The 20,964-nt window shown below is 34.6% G+C and overlaps 1 protein-coding gene across 2 annotated transcripts in view; it reads right to left on the minus strand.

Moving 5' to 3' along the window:
• POLH (Y-family DNA polymerase H) overlaps nt 1-20,964 on the minus strand; it is a 214,139-nt gene that overhangs the window by 16,541 nt on the left and 176,634 nt on the right. For both annotated transcript variants that reach the window (XM_089797432.1, XM_089797431.1), the window contains one exon: nt 8,745-8,963. In XM_089797432.1, the coding sequence (XP_089653558.1) occupies nt 8,745-8,963 (219 nt within the window). The remainder of the gene's footprint in view (nt 1-8,744; nt 8,964-20,964) is intronic.

Here is a 20,964-nt window from a genome sequence, read left to right on the forward strand (position 1 = left end):
AGTTTGTTGGTTATTTTTGGAAGACTTTGTAGAAGAAAATGGGCACTGAATTGAAGTTTAGTTCTACATTCCATCCACAAACAGATGGACAGACAGAGGTTGTGAATAGAAGTTTGGGTAATTTGCTAAGATGTTTAGTTGGGAATAAGCCAAGTAATTGGGAGATGGTATTGACACAAGCTGAATTTGCATATAATAATTCTGTGAATAGGAGTACAGGGAAGACACCTTTTGAGATTGTTACTGGAATGTGCCCTAGAGGTATATCAGATTTGAGATATGTTGATAGTGAAGAAAAGAGAAGCCCTGTAGGAGAAGAATTTGTTGATTTTATGGAGTCTTTACATAAAGAAGTGAAGTTGAGGTTGGAACAAAGTAATCAGAAGTATAAGGAGAATGCTGATCAGTCTAGAAGACACCATGATTTTCAAGTTGGTGATGAGGTGATGGTTCATCTGAAGAAAGGAAGATTCCCAGTTGGAACATACAGTAAGCTAAAGATGAAGAAATTTGGACCTTGTAAGATCTTGAAGAAATTTGACAGTGGTAATGCTTATGAAGTTGAGTTACCTAATGACATGGATATATCTCCCATATTCAATACTGTTGATTTGTATAAGTATCATAAGTCAGAGGATGAAGTTGTATCAGATGATTATCCTAAGAAGCAGATTGAGGAAGTTGAACAGATATTGGATCAAAGAGTTGGCAAGAGTACAAGAGGAAAAGATTACTATAAATATTTGGTGAAGTGGAAAAACAGACCTATTGAAGATGCTTCATGGATTTCTCAATTTGAGTTGGATTCAGCTCAGGTTGGGACATCTCAATGATTCAGGAGAATCGTTTCTTTTAACCCCGGTTGTCTAATGCAGGAGCATCCTGGGTTAGCTTGTTATCCTGCTCATTTTTTTGTTCATTCTGCAATTCCTTCATGTGCCTAGTAGTCCTTCATATGCCTAGCAATTCCTTCATGTGCTTAGTAATCCTTCATGTGCCTAGCAATTCCTTCATGTGCCTAGTAGTTCCTTCATGTGCCTAGCAATCCCTTCATGTGCCTAGCAATCCAGTTTTCTTCATGTGCCTAGCAATCCAATTTTCTTCATGTGCTGAGTTACTATAGCAATTCCTTCATGTACCGAGTTACTATAGCATTTCCTTCATGTGCCGAGTTACCCAGTGTATGTCGAGTGATTCTTCATGTGCTGAGTTACTCAGTGTATGTTGAGTGTTTCTTCATGTGCCGAGTTACTTAGTGTATGCCGAGTGTTCCTTCATGTGCCGAGTTATCCAGTGTATGCCGAGTGCCAGTAATTGGACGTGATTTCTACGAGCCGACTTGTAGGATTTATTTTGTTTGCAACATTTATATTTAAATCTTTTTTTGGGATGAGTCCAGACCATTGTTGGGTCGGCCTTCCTCTTATGTAATGTTCTAGCATCTTCTGTAAGCCATTTTGGAAAGTATAAATAGAGTGTTTAGGCTTAGAGTTAGGCAAGTTTGAAGAAGAAGATTTGAGAGCAGAACTGAAGGTGCGAATTTTCTATTGGATCTTTGTAAGTGAATGTATTGTAATCGGTCATAACCAAAAGGCCTTATAGCTGGGCATGTATGTTGAATATTTGAAGTATCAATAAAAGTATTTCATTCTTCTTCCTCCTTTGGTTGTTGTTCCTTGTGTTGCTTTCGTTGTGTTAACTCTTGCAAGGTGGTTTGGATATCTGGGTGAGCCTTTGGCCCTAGTTATTCTTTCTCTTGCCCGCATCACACGTAGATGGGAACATATGCATGTAATGTCATTATTTTATGTATTGCTTCATTTCAACCCAATCTCAATCTAAGAAAAGTGGATATTGTCCATTTTAGGGGTTAATGACCTTACCCCTCATCTATGAAACAAATCAATGAGCCAAATGTTCATTACTATCTTTATGGCTGTCACGAAAGGTTGATTGAGCATGGATCTTTACAAGTAGATGCTCTAGAGGAGTACTCAACATCCTCCAAGACTATCCAACTTTTCCCCATAAACCTTATACAATCCCTATGATCATTTTGGATCTTGCGTTGGCCTTCTTAACAGGATATATAATATTCTTGTTGGTTTTTTGACCCAACCCTTTACCATCCCAATATGGCATTGCTATCCTCATGTGTAATGTCTAATTTTTGGGGTCAGTCAAGATTGCTACTTATTTAGTCAATTAGAATGAACATGTCCAGAGTAACAATTATGCAATCATGATAACAATTCCAATTATGCAATCGTGTTATTATTTGGTTTATGGATGGTTGGTATAGATGTTATCCGAGCTGCCTAGACACCAGCTATGGACTTCCTCAAAGTTTACAACTCTAAGTCCGCATCCTGACGGCTTATGGATCACAGATCCCTACCCTCTATTAGACCCTCTATTTGACCCTCTATTGGAATATAATCCCTTAGCTTAGATTTACACAAGCCCATCCTTGGCAACACCATACTCATGATTTGTTTCAGTTTAACAAGATGCATTAAATTTATGAGTAAGAAATCTACATCTACATTCACTCCACAAAATAGGGATCTATGATTATTAAATTGGTATAATATTTTTTATTGTTAAGTAACATGGATCTTTTCTGCAAATGTAATAATATGGCCATTGTAATTGATATGTTCCAAATGCAAATTTGGATCTCATATAAAATATGAGAGGAGACATGTCTCATGAAGAGACATGCCTCCAAGGTTTAATCATTATTTAATTTATATATATATTTCATAATAATAATTAGTATAATATATATTAATATATGTATTTTTATAATATATATATGGATTATAAATAATACAATATATATATTATATACTATAATATATATTATTATTACATGAATACATATATATAGAAAATGATGATTTACCAATAACAACAATGTATCTCAAATCGAATTTATCCGACTGAAGCTACAACTTTAACACTCCCTCTTAGCTAGGGAGGATTTGTAGAACACCTTGTGCTCCCAAGTATATGAAGAGATATCATTTCAGGTATGATATTCCTAGAATGACATATATAAGGATATCAACATAAATCCATCAACACACATATATATTAAAATATATTGCATATAAAATTTTCTTCAATTCACTGTGAGGCTAAATTTCTCAACACTCCCTCTTTAGCAAGGAGAGAATTTCAGCATTTATAATACAAGATTTGAATGCCACTTTAAGTGTGGTCTATGATAAATTTAAGTTATTCGGAGAACCATAACAATTTGATTTTCATGGTGTCCAGCAAAATCCGGCACGAAGAACCGTGATGAGTTGATTATCAAGGTGTCCGACAAAATCGGGCTAGAAGAACCATTATAAGTTGGTTATCAAGGTGTCCGACAAAATCTAGCCCAAAGAACCATGATAACACTTGCTCCAACACATATTCGTGTTAGGAGATAGGTCAACCATTGATAAGGTTGTCACCTTACAATGGTTATCTTCTGGTTGATACGTACATTATCATGACTTCCAGCACTCTAGGACAACAACTTAATGAAGTCTGTCATGATAACAAGTCTACCATTTATGAGATCGTCACCTTACAATGGTTACCTTTTATTTATATATGTCAATGAAAGATCGTCACCTTTCATTACATATGTGAAATAGTAACCAACATGAACCCAATCAGAGGGTGTTGCAAAGGCTTTCACCTTAATTTTCTCTCACAGAGAAGAATGTATTACAAAGGAGTTTCATATAGAATTTCTCTTCATAGAGAAGATATCATTCACAAAGGATTGCACCTCAAAAAATATCCCTCTAAATAATGATCTTGGGAAGTCAAATCCTCTACTTACTCCATTAGAAGCTCTCTTCACCCAAGGATGACTTTCGAACTCCCTCTAAATCTGATCTCAATCTTTTGACTTTCTAGTGATAAGTCAATACTTCCTCATGATGTACTCAAGAGTAGGCCCATCACAATCATGCAATCATACACATGTATTTCTAGACTCCCTCTGAGTATTAATCATCTAAGCTCTCGCGTTGCCTTAGAAGAAGTGTCATACTCCCTCTTAATGTAGAAGAATCTCATTATCTCAATCATCAAAAATGTTTTCTTCAAGAGCCTCACTTTATCCATCTTAAATCATCAGGGTCTTTGGAGCCACTGTAATTAGATTGAGTCTGCACAATATTGGTAGCATATCTAAAGTACCAACCTTCTTTTCCTATAAGAATATCTTCAAACACAAAGAAAAAGATCAAAGCAAATAACTCTTATAGTATATATAGAATTACAAATAAGAGAGAGACTACAAAAAGTAGACAAATGTAAAAGATAAGAATACTTGTCTATACATTAAGATTCAGAAATTGTCTTCTTAGATTATTTGAGAATGGAAAATCTCCCCACTAAATAAGGTTCAAGTGAGAATGGAACATTGACTATTATTCCCCCACAATGTAAAATTTCCACTCATCCTTATATTGTTGAACTATTTTGTATCAAATATGACAACTCCTTTCTATGTTCCAACTTGTTCCTTTTATCCATTGAAGGTCCAAACATTCATTTCGCTTAATAGTATAAGCGAACATGTCCTTCCATTTTCTCAAACTCGTCCACAATACGCCAATATCTTGATTGAGTATGATTGTGCCACATGAATGACTCTAAAACTCATACATTGAGTTTCATTCATCAAAGAGAGACCCTTGGATGGTTCAAATGAATTCTTAAAAACTTCATTAACGTCTCACAACAACTCAAATTTCCTTTGTTCATGCAAAGGTATTTGTTAGATCTTTTGATTAAGCCTATATTATGCACACATAAGATTGTCATCACATATCAGGGAGCAGGCCCATTAAAATCACAGTCATGAGGTATATTCATGAGTCACAATCATCTTGACTATTACAATTTATTGATCAATGAAAACTCCATCTCAACATGGTTTACTCCCTCTGAATCAATATTATCGAGATCACCAAAGGTTGACTAAATCATATCCTCTATCTGCTCCCTCTCTTTAAAGGTTGCCTGAAATTTCAACCTCCCTCTGAATCTCAATCTCCCTCTGAATCTCAATCTCCCTCTTTTCCAATGAGAACATTCCCAGGGGAAAATATCAAGGTACATAACTCTTATAGTACATATCTTAAGAATACAAATAAGAGAGAGACTACATTGATTAGTTAAATAAAATACTGAAGGATAAATACTTAACCATTCACCAATATCCTTTTTATTTAATTTTTCATTCCATTAGACATTAATATTGTAATCAAAAAATAATTATTTATTACTTTCATTATAGTAATTTACTATAAATCATAATGTCATTCTTATTGGATTCACATATTATCCATTTGTAACTTCCTACATATATTTTTCATACTATATATATATATATATAATGAAAAATAATTAGTTCATAATATTGCAATAATTCATACTATATATATAATATGAACAATAATTAGCTCATAATATTGCAATAATACAAAACATATCATATATCATACCTTTGAGTTGGGTCCACTATACTTAACAGGTCTAGCGAAATTGCAAATGCTTTCATGACTTTTCAAAACTCCTTTTTGTTCAGTCGATTTAATATTTGTATTAGTGGTGGGTCCACCATTTATAGTGTACATCAATCAATGTGCATGGCATTGACATTCATTGTATTTTATTCCAAATCGTAGGGGTCGAACATGGTGCCACTATTATATTTTCCTTATATTTCTTTCCACGGTGGGAGTTTCCCTTATGTTATAGATTTTCTTATTATTGGATACAACCTATTTATTGAATGGTGTCCATTCAAAATCTTTTTCCATGTGATTGATGTAGGTCCAAGCTCTCAACAATACCTTTGTCTTATCGGGCAAATGGAATTGCAATGTTAAGGCTCTGTAATGAATATGTAGAGATCTTCAACAATGAGGACATCAAATGCAATTGCAAGGACGCATTCCTTTAGTTACACGCACCAATGAGGTGTCGATATTGTCTGTACATATACACCCGGCCTAGTTTTTTTCAATATGCACTCCAACCTAATTTCACACTAGGCATTAATGAGTCATGCACTTTTGGTTTGTTACATTAGTTAGTATCTTTTAATATATATTTTAACATTGATTATAGTATATTTTGTTGAGGAAGCCTCTTCATGTTTCTTGCATTTGCAGTGTAGCTCTAATACCATGTTAAGTAACATGGATCTTTTTTGCAAATGTAATAATATGGCCATTGTAATTAATATGTTCCAAATGCAGATTTGGATCTCATATAAATATGAGAGGAGACCCAAGGTTTAATCGTCATTTAATAAATATATATTTCATAATAATAATTAGTATATATATATATATATATATATATATATATCATTATTACATTAATACATATATACAAAATGATGATTTACCAATAACAACAATATATCTCAGATCGAATTTATTGGATTGAAGCTAAAAGTTTAACACTCTCTCTTAGCTAGGGAGGATTTGTAGAACACCTTGTGCTCTCAAGTGTATTAAGAGATCGTCTCAGTGTGATATTCCTAGAATGACATATATAAGGATATCAACATAAATCCATCAACACACATATATATATTAACATATATTACATATGGAGTTTGCTTCAATTCACACTGAGGCTAAATTTCTCAACATTTATTACGTCTTTTGGTTTTTAAGGAGACTTCAGACATAAGCAAGTTAATCCTTTTTATTATGGCTTTTGGTTTTTAAGGAGACTTCAAACGTAAGCAAGTTGCTTAGACACCAATCCTCAATAGGTGTTCCCTAAAAGTTTACAGATCCAAGCCCTTAAGCCTCTCTTGGTACAATGTCTCAAGGCATTCGGGATCGCTGATTCCCACCCTATTTTGGGAACAACCAATTGATTAGAATTTATTTGAGTCTCTCCCTGATTGCAAGTAGACTCTCCTCTTAAATCCAAAAATGATAATAATAATATTAAAAAAATTAATTCTAATTTTTAAAATTATCTATAATAATATTGAAGTGACATCCTTTCATTATTGTACCCTTTTGAAAATGTCTCTTCCTTGTTTTCTTCTCATTCCTTTCCTCTTCCATTAATCCTTCTTAAATCAATTCTTCTCCTTTTCTTTCTCCTTTCTTTTTCAATTGAAATCTCCTCCCTCTTACATCTTATACTAAAGGAGTCACATCTCTTTATTACATATCTCTTAACCTTTCATTAAATTTAGTTAATTAACATTATTTCATCTTACAATTTAATTATTTATTTATTTATTTTATGTTAATTCAATTTAGAGAAGTAACATACTTTTTACAATATCGTCTCTTGTAGTTGATTTATTTATTCATTCAATGTAATTTTGTTATTATTTTATTATTATTTATCTTATTGTATTGATAATAGGTTATATCATATTATTGTTATTTGTTTTTTATATTTCATTTAATTTTATTTATATTATGATATTTTATTATTCTTTCCTTTTTTTAAATTTTAATATTAATTGTAATATATGATTTTATTATCATTATTTATTTAATAATATCCTATTATTTAATTATTATTGAAATAATATCTTAAAATGGGGAAATGACATCATGTCATGACATCCTACTTTTGTCTTTGTAAGTCATATGCTTCCTTGAGGTATCTAACTCTCCCTATAGCATTTAATACATAGCTATATTGATTCAAGGTTTAAACATTTTAGATTTATCATTGTTTTGTTTATGCTTCGCTGGTACTTTGCATCTGGTTTGATTCCATAATCGAAGGCATGCTTACCCTATTATTACTTACTTTACCTAAGCAAAGGTATCTTTACCTTAGTGCACATATATTATAATTGATTGTGTTCTTTGATTCTCATTCACCTATTTTCGATCACTTGATGACAATAATACAATTTCTCGTTATGTTTTTTGTTTTTGAACATCTACCATGAAGTGTCTATAATAACAGTTCCTTTTACATTATAATCCCCATGAATTTTGGTTTCCTGCATTTTACCATTTAGCATCATAGGTTCTAGTTTGTTATATTCAAGATAGGCCTCAGCATTTAGAGTCAAGTGCAATATCAACAACCAAAACATTGTTGTAAGGTCAAGAGAGTGCAAACATAAACACTCCTTAGGTGAGGGCATTGTAAGTGAATGATATACAGAACATAAACTAAACAAAAAATCTCAGTTGTCTTAGATAATGACATCTATTACACTATAACTTATTATAAATGAAGATTAATAAAGTTGTGCGACTCATCCTTTGTTGGAAATGGAGGAAAGCCTCTAATTATTCAAATTATTTAAGGCTTCAATGAGAAGTGTCCACATTGGTTTTGCAAGTCATACACTTTCTTTAGTAATAGATGCCTTCTAACAAAAATTGTTCACCAATATAAAAACCACCACTTACCCACATCTTGATTTATGAAAAGAAAACAAAGGACTCTTCTATTAGTTTTTTTTATGATTATGAACTCTTATAAGGTAATCCCATGACGACATTAGAAATCAACTGTTTCCGACAATGCATATTTATCAAGTAATGCTTAATTTCCCTCCATTAGAACCATAAATAGTACAACTCGGAGCTTACAAGAAATTCAAATAGTTGAAGAAAAGAATAAGAAGATACTAATCTACAAATTATGCATATCAATTATAGAATTTGGAATCATCAGAATAATACAAAAACTTGTTTCAAATACTTAAACAAACTTACTGATGGAGTGGCAAAAAAGTTAGAAGCTGTTACTGATAGACCAACTATTGCCCAAGCATGACCGTGTTGACTGTCTTGCTTCCCCCCTCCATATCCTCCACAATACTCCCGTAATCCATGTTCAAAAAGCTGAAGAGAGTCATGCAATATTTTGTCCTTGCCATATCTTAACGGACAGGACTTGGATGGAAACTTTTTGTTGGAATTTGTGCCATATTCCTGCAATATTTATAGGAAAGTCCTCGTTCGCATGAATTATCTCTAGACACCTTCCTTTATAAGATCAAAGCAAAACAATACATAACAATTTTTCAAAGTCCATTATGGTATCCTAGGGTAAAACATAGGCAACAAAATAATCACAAGTGGCATTACAGGCAAACAAGAAAACTAGATGCCAAATATGAAATGAAAATTCTCTCTCATACAATTCTAATATCAAAAGGAACTAGCCATAAAGACAAGTAGTCCAATATACGTTTAGCATTAAAATAAAAAAGATTATCCATAGTTTGTATCATTCATGCTTCAAGTAAAAAACAAAATGCATTGCTTAGATGACCAAATAAGATAAGAAAATATAATAAAGAGATGCTTTTTTCCAATTTGTCACGGTTTTCATTTAAGTATTGCATATTATAATAATAGTAAAAGAAAATTACATGTCAACTTATCTCATTCAAAAACAATAACAATATCTAAAATTTGAAGTTTATGCTTTGAAAGCATATTTAGAGAGGAAAAGGTAAATATTATCTCTCATACAATATGAATATTTTCCCATTAGTACGCCTCTGTACATTCCACCCTAGCCATCAGTTTCTTATTGAAAAAATTAATTTATTGTGGCAAATGTATTTGTATATTATCATGTAGACCAGGCTCTTAAAAAACAAATTTCAGCAACATAATATGGATGTCATTCCTAAGATTTGGGAAGTAACTCAAGATTGCATGGACATAGCAGTCTGTAAAACAACATTATCTGCAGACAACAAATAATTAAAAAGCATAAATTCATCCAAAAAAACTTATCATTAGTAGTAATAAATAGCAACTTGGAGAAAAACACTAGCTGTCACGTCCCCTTCTCAAACATAAGTCCAATAAAGATCCTTATCCAATTACTTTATTTCTCATTGACTAACGGTGATTTTTTTTGGTGCTACCCAAAGTTTCTGGGACAGTGATGGCAGTGGATCGGGGAACAAGTTTATGGAACGACAAATTCTTTTGCCAAGTTTAGGGATGGTAAAGGGGACAGATATATAAATATAGAGAAATTTAAACATATGTAGGGAAATTTGCATATAAACACATTACATTCATATGGAAACATGGATAAAGCATGTCATCTAAACATCATAGAACCTTAATATACAACATTTCTATAGTCAATACTTAATATACATTCATAATTTGGAATTCATTGTCAATAGCAACAAAAACAAGACCCCAACTTTCAAATCGAAACACACTACTATCACTGAAACTACACGTAAAGCTTCACCTCCGGCTCATTGTAAGTGGACTCATATTAATACAATAGGTCTGCTATACAATTTCAATCATGATATAGGTCTGTTACTGCAAGATGCCACCTTGATGCAATCTCCAATATTCACCAAATCTTCTACTAAGGACCCAAATCAACCCAAAACCAACCCAGCACTGATATATTGCCACAAAATGACGTAAAGGTGCATGTTCTAGGTGTGCAATGCACTTTTCCGACTTTCCCAATGCCTTGCTAACAGCCTGCTATATGATTCTGAGTATGTAGCATGACTGTAACAACATTCTTGATTTCACGATTCTTAATGTAATGTTGTCAAATACCAATCAGATGACCCCAAGTAGCAGGAACTATCTACCAAACAGTAATAAGCATGTAAGGGTGAATATAGGAGGGACCCACTTCAAAATTAAAAAGGAAAGAGTTTATACAAGAAAAATGTGTGTTTTTAGTGTTTAAATCACCTATCCTATTAGGGATGCCCATCCATCTTAAAGACATCCAAGGCATCCCTTAATCGTCCCTTTGACCCGAAAACATCCCTAGTACAAGGATAGGGTTTTTAGACCAGGGATGTGATACCAGCTAGCTAGTGTTTTTTAAAAGGGGGATCAAGAGTGACACTAATAATGTGATCTAAAAAGTGATGTATTTTGTACAAATTCTTCTAAGACACTTTCGAAAAATAAAATCTGGAGACAAAGGAGAAAATAATGTTATTTTCTCTAGAAAATACAGTATAAGTTGAGGAAATGAGAAGTTTTTCAATTCATGTTATAAAAAAAATTCCTAGGGATTGAACATTAATCATCTTTTCACCCTTGGACAAAAAAAATTGGCATAAAATGGATTCTAGGACAAAAAATCTCTTATTTATTTGTGACATTATGTTCAAGGATTACTAATAAACTAATTAGTTGCTGGAAGCTTTCTAGTTTTTTGATATTTTCATAGAGTTGGATCTCCAGATAAAATTACAGTTTGGTGTGAATTTCCAAGCTTTTCATGAGTGTTTTTTATATTAAAAGTAGCCAAACTAGAGTGTTCTCCTAATAAAACCAGCCACGAAGGCTAACAATCCAACCACTGAAGAGGCACATTAACAACAATCTACAACATCAAAACCAGTACTAACAAAATAATGCGCTAAAACAGCTTTAATTATGCCACGATAACATGCCGCCAGGCTGACAAGCCCTATAGATCACGTTCTAATAAATATGAAAAGAATGAATGCCAAAATATTTGAAAGAATGCCCATCAAAAACCTTCTCACACTACACCCATTTTACCACATCTTTCCAAGTTGGTAAAGATACCATACCAACTTTGACGCAAAGTAACATCCATGGCACCAAAATTATTGTTTTCTTTCTCCTTCAAGGAGAATCTTCTCTTTGGCAAGAAGCACTCCTTGGTCTCTCCAACACCTTAATCATGTAATCCTTGATCCTAGAGAAGCCATGGCATCCACCACACTATTGCCTTCTCTATAGCTGTAATGCATGACAAAATAATCGAAGCCCAGAAGAAGCCTTTTGATATCTTTCATTACATCCACAAAGGACCAATTGATCTTTTTCAGCCCTTTAGCAGCATCAATGACAAATTCAAGTCACCCTCTAGAATAAGAGCCTTTATGCCAATAGAAAGAGCAAATTTAGGCACCAAAACATCGCCATACATTATGCCTAATTATTAGTCAATCCATCAAGATTACTAGTAAATGTTGCCACTAGGGCACCATGGGAAGTATGAATGACCCCTCCCCTAGTCACTAAACCATTTCTAGTAGTACCATCAAAAAAATTCTTGTATCACCCATCAATCAAAGGTTTCACCTAATATTCTTTCTAATAAGCCTTTTGGAATTATCAACTTTAGCATAGGCTTTAGGCGAATCCCAATTTCTAGTCATTCTGTCATCAAAGGGAGTAGCTAGAAACTCAAAGCATATATACCTAGTGATAAACAAATTATCGATATCATCGGGAAAAGAGATCTGAACACAACTTTCACAGCATTCACAAGCTCTCAAAATGCCATGTTATTCATTTCCTTCAAAAGACTCCAGTAAACATGAGGAGGTATTTGTCTCTATAATGATCTAACTGATAGATTGCCTGTAGGCCCTTTCCAATCAACAATAAATTCGTCCAGTGCACTATTAAAACCCCAATTGAGATCAAGTTTAGACAACACCTATTGACATATCTCTAGCAAAATGACAATGTAGAAATAGATGAAGAATAGACTACTCTTCCTACTTACATAGAATGTATTTGTTAGGGAGTTGGAGTCCCCTTAATGAGGTTTTCCAAAGTTAAAATTATATTGGGCAAAGTCATCCACCAAAAATAGTTAACTTTAGAGATCAAAGAGGGGTTTCAAACCTTCCTCCAATAGTCTAAGAAATAATCCTACTTGGTCAATAAACTGTAAGCCAACTTTAAAAAAAAGTCTCTTTTTCAGTCTTTCCTCCAAATAAGTTATCTTCACTAGGAAAAAGAGGGATTTTGACCTCACTAATATTCTAAAGCAAGTACATTCCTTTCATGCAACATTGGGTAAGATCCCTCCATCTCCTATCTAGAGAAATGTAATCAATCACTTTGTTGCCAAAATCTTTCACCAACATCGTTATACCACCTTAGGCTCAAATTGTCATCCATCCTGACTTCAACAACCCATAAATCTTCCCAGAACCTAATACTCCTGCCATATCTCACCTGCACTTTAATCCACATTGATAAGTATTCATGTATTTCAAAATATAATTCCAAATCTTAGAACCCATGGGGATACAGGAGGTACTCTGAACCTTATAGAAGTTGTCAAAGTTAAGGTATTTAGCCTTCATGAATTTACACCACTCAATCTTTTCGTGTGTGTTAAGTTTCTAGGTTATTATATTTATGAAATGTTGAAAGCTAATATTAAATAGGAAGAATCTATCTCTTCATGTCTTATATCCTAAGTTTTGTTGTTTGTGCTTGTATCGTCTTAAAATGTGTACACTTTCTTTGTAAGACCTTTCAGCCCTCCCCTTTGGCGATATCATAGAACATGGATGTATTTATGCTCAATCTAGTGCTTTAAAAAAAATTTATCTATTTCCAGCCATCTTTTCTCCATCCCCAAAATCATTGTGAGCATCTCGATGTAAGACTTCCCCTGGGTTGAGGTCGAGGTCATCCTGACCCCATGGCATTTTGCCTTGGGATCTCAGGCCCATTTTGGGGTTTTCAATTTTGTTTCTCACCTATTGATGTGAGTTTTGTTCCACTACAAAATGCTTCCAAGATGAAACACCAAACATTCGATCCTCCCTTGATATAAGGTCATCTTTCATGCTAATCTTGCAAAGTAAGATCATGAAACGACTTCAAGGTTTCTTCTTAATCATAGACTTCACTTAGTTTTATGATGTGATATGTTGGTTATCACAAAGGGACTTAAGCTATTCATTCAATGGATATCTTGCACTTCTAAAAATTTGGCTTTACAATGTGCAATGAAAATGTAGATCAACTTTTTCCATTTTAACCCCAACTTAGACTTCTGACCTCTATCTCTACCTCTACTTCTACTATGAATGCAAGGAATGATGGGTGAACTTGGACTCTACTAGATCTAATCTTGTCAGCAACTCCACCCACCTAGTCAAGCTTCTAAGGATATGCCCAAATGGTTTTCAAATCAATATCTACCCTCTTCAATCCCATCAAATGGATTCAAACTGAAGATTAGATATCAATTGAAATTAAGTGCATTCAATCATCGGCTTACCAAATAAGGCACTCTTACCATCAATAAGAGGTTAGTGGCCCAGATCTGTCGAGTCATTTACGTGAACATCCACAATGACTTTTGTCCAACTTAACTACTTCTACAAAACATGAGATAAAATCTTGAGCTAAATGAGGACAACCATGCACTAATACAAACTTGATCACAAAAATTCACACATGGAGGATACAACGTAGAGAAAATTTGGCATTATATAAGCAACAATTCTCCAAAAAGTCCCTCTAAACTAGACTACCCAAAGAAAACTCCTAAACTAAAGAAAACTAAGCAACTACTACCAAACAACCTGGGTCAAATGACTCAAGACAACCCTACACACCTGAACTAAAGACAAATCTACTCACCTAAACCATATCTTCAAATGATTACTATACAAGACTATTGAGAAGGGCTCATAGGTATGACTGTAAGGAACGTATCAAATAGCAGTTCGAACAAACAGTAGGAAGCAATTAAGTGGTTGGATCGCTTATTCGGAGAATAAAGTCTAAAATTTTTAAAGACACATCTTATCAGAGATTCTATGTCTTGTCGATAAAAGGGGGAATAGGAACCTTATCAAAATAATGAATATCTTATAGGGGTTAACAAGAATAAGGAACAGGAAGTCAAAGTCAGTATTAGGGATTGTAAAGAAAAGCAAGAGGACATATGAGGAATGTAGTGATGACATAATAATCGAGGACGAAGAGCTTGTTCGAGAAGTTTTCAAGAGACAAAGTAAATGATGTTGAGAGAAAAGATGAGATGGTGGAATCGTGATCGTTGGATCTAGGTTTAGGGTTTTAATGATTAAAGCAAATCTACTTAAGGAAGGAAAGAAAAAAGAGTTAGGCATCGTAACTGAGCAAGAGGAAATGAAAAGAAGAAAGGTGTGGAAAGGCTTATCAAAGCATAGCAACAGTAATCAAGTTGTGATCATAGTTGAGAATGGGAGGAGGATAATGGTATATAACTGTGTTATAGAGCTTTGATGGATCTAATATCGCAAGATGGTTCAAACTACATATCACTTTGTTGCTGTTATTTTCTTATCATTATGACAATTGAAATACCTTAAAAGGGTGGCCCTAATTGGCCTATTGTAAATCCTTTAACAAGGTAGCATTCTTAGATTATAGTGTTGAAATCCTTTCACAAGCTTACTCCTAACAGACTAAAGACTTTAAAAGGTCTAGAGGAAAATCCTTTAATAGGGTAACACCTAACAGTGTTTTTGGTAACCCTTAATCGATCTCACACTGTGGTTTTCACGCAAATAAGTTTTCCACGAGATAAATATTGGTGCTATCATTATGTGAATTTTTTACTGCCATAGATGAATATTTATTAGGAAGTTAAACGATGTTGTTATATGTAGAACTAAATCTTATTGATGATAGTATTGAAAGTTAATAAATTGTTTTAAGTGGTAATTACTGATTCACACCCCCCCCCCCCCCCCTTCAGTAATTAACTTTATAACTACAGTAGGAATAATAATGTAATAACTTTAATGATGCATAAGAAGGCATGTATGCCTTAGTGTGGTCCTATCTAATCAATTGTATATTGGGAAAGCCTTAACAGGACGACCTAATTAGTTTTTTGATAGGGTATAAAGCATAGAAACACAGGGATGCGTCCCCCTCCATTTTGCCCGACGTCTTGGAGACTTCAACGCACCAAAGACTTGGGGACTCCATCTCCCCGTCCCCAGTGGTGCCACCAAATTCCACCACCTCCACCGAGGATGGAGGACATCTTGATATTCACTATTTGCGGATTTGACTATTTATGTTTAATGTTCGATGTTCCAATTCAATGCAATGTTCAAGTATTCACTCTTTTACATCTTTATATCCTATATTGCAATACATATTTTCATAACTAGCATTTTTAAGTACCATATGCATAGATATATTCACCCCACTTGTCCCCTGCCGTCGTCCCCCCACCGTCCTGAAATTAAGGCCCCTCTGTCCCCCCATCCCAGAAACTTGTCCCCCCATTCCATTGTCCCCCCGTCCCCCAAGGTGGTGTAACTATGGTATAAAGAAAGATGTTTTCCTTGGATGTATCAATGAAGTCAATTGTATTGTGTAAATATGGTCAAAGGATGCAAATTTGATCAGAGCATAACAAAGATAGAGTTACATGTTGGATTTGGACTTCAAAGGAACTATATTGGCAATTAAGTTGTAGTGTTGGTCAATTCAGCATAATGGATTTGTTATCCTGAAGATCTACTCTTCATTGTTGATTGAAGCAATTTGGACAGTGAGCTCAGTGGTCTTCTGACAAGCCTTTAACAAGGTTCGAACCTTCTAACAATGTTCAAGGTCTCCTAACAGGGATTTGTCCTCTAACAGGGACTGCTGAACTAATTGCATTGTATTTGGCTTCTAGCAAGTGTAACATCTTTGCACAAGGAACATTTATATTAGTACACTATCTTGTGGGTACCATCCCCATTGAGGTTTTCCCTCTAATTAAGGGTTTCCCTAGTCAACAAATCATTGTGTTGTTGTGTATGGTTTATCTCTTGTTATGCTTCATTGTTTTGGTTATTTAAGTTGGATAGAAGTTTAATTTGCTCACAACAAATTCACCACCCCCCTGACCCTCTCAATTTTGTGGGTGGACATTACTTATCTAACAATTGGTATCAAAGCATCAAATCCTCTTCCATAAGGAAACTTAGCAACTTAAGGAGATACATGGCATTCAGGAAGGCAAGTCTAAAATTCGATGGAGACAACTATGACAATTGGAAGGATAATATGCAAACTCATTTGATCTGCATGGGCATTGGCTATCGGTAGATTACAAAGGCTAAAACTATAGTAAAAGAAGAAAAAGATCTACTCTCATGTACTAATGAAGAAAAGAAACTCTTTATGTGTAACATGTATGCAAGAGAAGCACTAATCTTTGCACTTTCAAAAACAAAATTTGTTGAGGAAACTCCGTACTTAAGCAAACTCAAGCTAGAGTACTGGGATGGGTGACCTCCTCGGAAGTCTCGATGCTTCACCTCTGTGAGCATCACCTAGATCCAATGAGTGCTAAGTGTTCTATTCACTGTCATGAGAGATGGGTTTGTGTAAACCACTACTCATGAAATATGGGTCAATGAGTTTGACTAAAAACTACAAAGTTAAATCTTGATAGCAATATCAAAATTTGTTCACGTAAAGAGTCTTCAACTGGCTTTTGAAATTTGGGATGGATTAGAAAGACATTATGAAGGTGACACATACACAAAAAAGGATAGGTTGCAGAATTAAAAATCTATGCTTGAAAGTGCCAAAATGCAAGAAGATGAATCTATTAGGTCATATGTTCAGAGGATTACAAAGATTGTTACAAGTATAAAAGGCTCTGAACAAACAATATCAAAAGATGAGGTATGCTACAAAATTCTGAGATCTTTAACTCCTACAAATGATACTAAGGTGATTGCAATAGAAATTAATCCACTTATGCCTGACTTTAATACAGGGATTTTGATTGGAAAATTTCAAGCATTTGAATCTAGTAGACTAAAAGATAATCTGCCTAGAGTTGAATATGCTTTCAAAGCTAGTGCACATAATGATAAAATAGTTCTAACCAAAAGTGCAAGCACTAGTGATGATTATGCTAGAGATTGAGCAGAAATCCAAGAAGAAAAGAAAATTGATGAGCCTGTTTTTGTAATAACCCCAATAGGTTATAACTTCTTCAAACACCAAAAATCTTTATACTTCAATTGTTTGACATTTCGTCAAACACTTTGCAAGCAAGGGTCATCTGACTGATATAACTTTTCATATTGCTGCAGTGATTCTTGTTTGGATTTGCCTCAAAGAGAATGCTTCCAAAGACACCAAATTGTCTAAACAATGTCGTAACATAAATATGCAACTAATTTTGGCAATAGTGAATGCATATATGAGTTCTAATCATGAAAATGATCTCCTACAGCCAACTGGTATTTTAAAAAACAGTTGGTATGCAAGCTAACTGGCTGATTAAAAAAAATGATATATTAATGCTCAAGGACAACTATTAATGACCAGCAATTGTATCTCCTTGATTGAGAATGAGTATCCAATACAATATTCATACTGAGTTAGCCAAGACTCTCGGCATTTAAAAAGATATCAAAATATGATGATTGCTGGTAAAGTAATATGCACCTACAGCTGCCAATGAAAACTAATGCAACACTAAATATCTAACTTCAATGCTCCCCTACAGCAGTACGCTAATCACATGCATGATTAAATACAACTAAAGCCATGGATTGCTGATACCATTGTAAGGAATGTAAAAATGAATGATATATCTATTAATGAATGATGGGTCTGATACGAAATGACAATTACAACAGCACTCTATAATGAAAGGCAACTATGAAAATACACATCAAACCTGGCATATGAAGTCGCTTTAGAGAATAGATATATTGCAATATCACTGAACAGAAAATAACCTCCTCAAGTGCCCAAGTCGTGCCTCTCTACCTACCGCCTCTGATTGTAGACGGCTGTAATAATTTTCTTTGCTTTTTCGAATTTGCTTTTTCGGATTGCTTTTTTTTTTTTTTGAATTGCTTTTCCGGACCTGCTTTTTCGGTTCTTCTTTTTTGGCCTTTTTTTTCGGACTGTTTTTTCGGCCTACTTTTTCAAACTGCTTTTTCGACCTGCTTTTTCGAACTGCTTTTTCGGACTTCTTTTTGTACTCAAATATTTTTTTCTCAATGTAGCACAAATAGAAAATTGAAGTATCTTCCTCCCAGCTGCAATAATTCAAGTGACATTTCACACCCTCAAAATTGCGTACCAATTGAGAGTTTTCGTTCTCAATGGCCACAAATATTTTCTCTCAATGTAGCACAAATAGAAGACTGAAGTATCTTCCTCCCAGCTGCAATAATTCAAGCGATATTTCACACTCTCAAAATTGCATATCAATTGAGAGTTTTCGTTCTCAATGGCCAGTTGTGACTATTGCAGAAACCCTAGGCTCCACAATGCACATCAACAACAACAAATCTGGATGATTAGAATGAAGCCCGAGGTGCCTATTTATTCTTTTTCCTCCACTTTCTCCAGAAGCTTCTAGAACATTATTTTATTTTATCTATTAAGGGACTTTATAAAATATTTTATAATTCAAGTCACTTTATTAAATTAATTAAATATAAAGTTACCTTTTAATATTTATTTATTTGATAACTTTATAAATAATTAACTTAATACCATTTATTTATTTAATTAAAAAAATTAATTAGTCATCCTCATAAAATATTCATTATTTTGGACAACCTAATTAATTAAATTAATTAAATCAAATTGCCTCCAAAATGGGGACATGACAGTCCGCCCTTCCTGAAATTGCTTGTCTCCAAGCAATGGCTGAACAATAAACCAATCAATCCACCTGGATCCCAAATGTAGTCATGTACTATAGTGCTATCAATCAACACAGGCTTCTGCAATATCCTCTGCAATATAACCAAGAGGAATCCATAATCAAACTGACAATTACAGCTCAACCAAACTCCAAAATCACAACTGCCATAGTCAGAAACCCACGAGACACAAACTCTTAGAAAATCAAAACCCAAGTAAAGTGGACAAATCAAACTGCCAACACAGTAAATACCATCAACGCATCCCACTGGCCTATACAAAATGTGCAATCCAACTCTACAACAATGGTGAACGCTCCCAAATGAAAATGTACCAAGTATGGACAATCCACACATTGAACAACTCCTGCAGTCAACACAACTCTGTAGATCACCGGCCACCGTCTCATAGCCATAACTCCCATGCACTGCTGATGGTGAAAAGTCATCACAAGATAAACAACAAGAAATGGAACCCAAACCAAATTTTCCTGCTATCAACTCTTCAGCACAAGGATCAAATGCTAACTGATGCACATACCCTGCAGTATAACGCTGATAAAAAGAACCAACCTCAGTCAATAGCTCACCATGAACAAGTGATACAACCCACTGTGACTGATCACCAGCTAAGTCAGGAGATGTCATAGCCAAAAGGAGTAGAATCAATAACAACAATTGCTGAAGCATCACTCCCGAACTCCTGCTCTAAGTCATGTATTATAGAGCTATTAACCGCAGAACCTATCACCATGTCATGCCCATCACAACTCTCATCCCGTGGCATCAAACCATCCCATAACTGATGACAAGCACTAGGAACCAAAGTACATCTCTGTATCATCATCTCATCAACATGGTCATCAAAAGTAAATTGATGAGCATCCCTCACAGTGTAATGCCGACAAAATGCGCCAATCTTACTCAGTGGCTCAGACTACAATCCAGATGAAACTAACTGCAATCAATCACTAACCAAGCTGGAACAAACTACTACCTCTGAAGACATAACCAAGGAAGTAGTATTACTAGCAGGAACCATGCCAACTACCGGCTCACCAACATCACACATGATCTTTGATACAACATTTCTAGTCTCTGTGCCATCAGTACTAGAGGCCACCACCATATCAGGCATACCGCAACAATCTACTACAGCACCCAACTCAACTGAGCCCGATATGCCAATGTTAGTATCAAGGATGGATGCATCCCCATCTCCACTGTCTCTGACAATCTCGACCATAGACATCCTCGAATCACAAGACACCACAGCTTGTGACTGTACAGAATCTAGTAAAGACAACAGTCGCTCTAACTCCACGGTCACCTTAGCCAAATGAAATTGTGACTCCTCGAAAGCCAACTATGTATTCTCAAGAATCTTAGAAGTCACCTCGAACTGCTGAGTAAGCTCACTCACCTCAACTTCCTTGGCCAACAATACATCGTATGCTGTACTCCCCCACTCCATAAGATAATCTCTGTCGGCTACCAACTGCATATAAATTCTG

This window comes from Cupressus sempervirens, chromosome 8 (genome assembly GCF_028749045.1).
Source record: "Cupressus sempervirens isolate cs-2001-9-10 chromosome 8, ASM2874904v1, whole genome shotgun sequence".
NCBI lineage: Eukaryota > Viridiplantae > Streptophyta > Pinopsida > Cupressales > Cupressaceae > Cupressus > Cupressus sempervirens.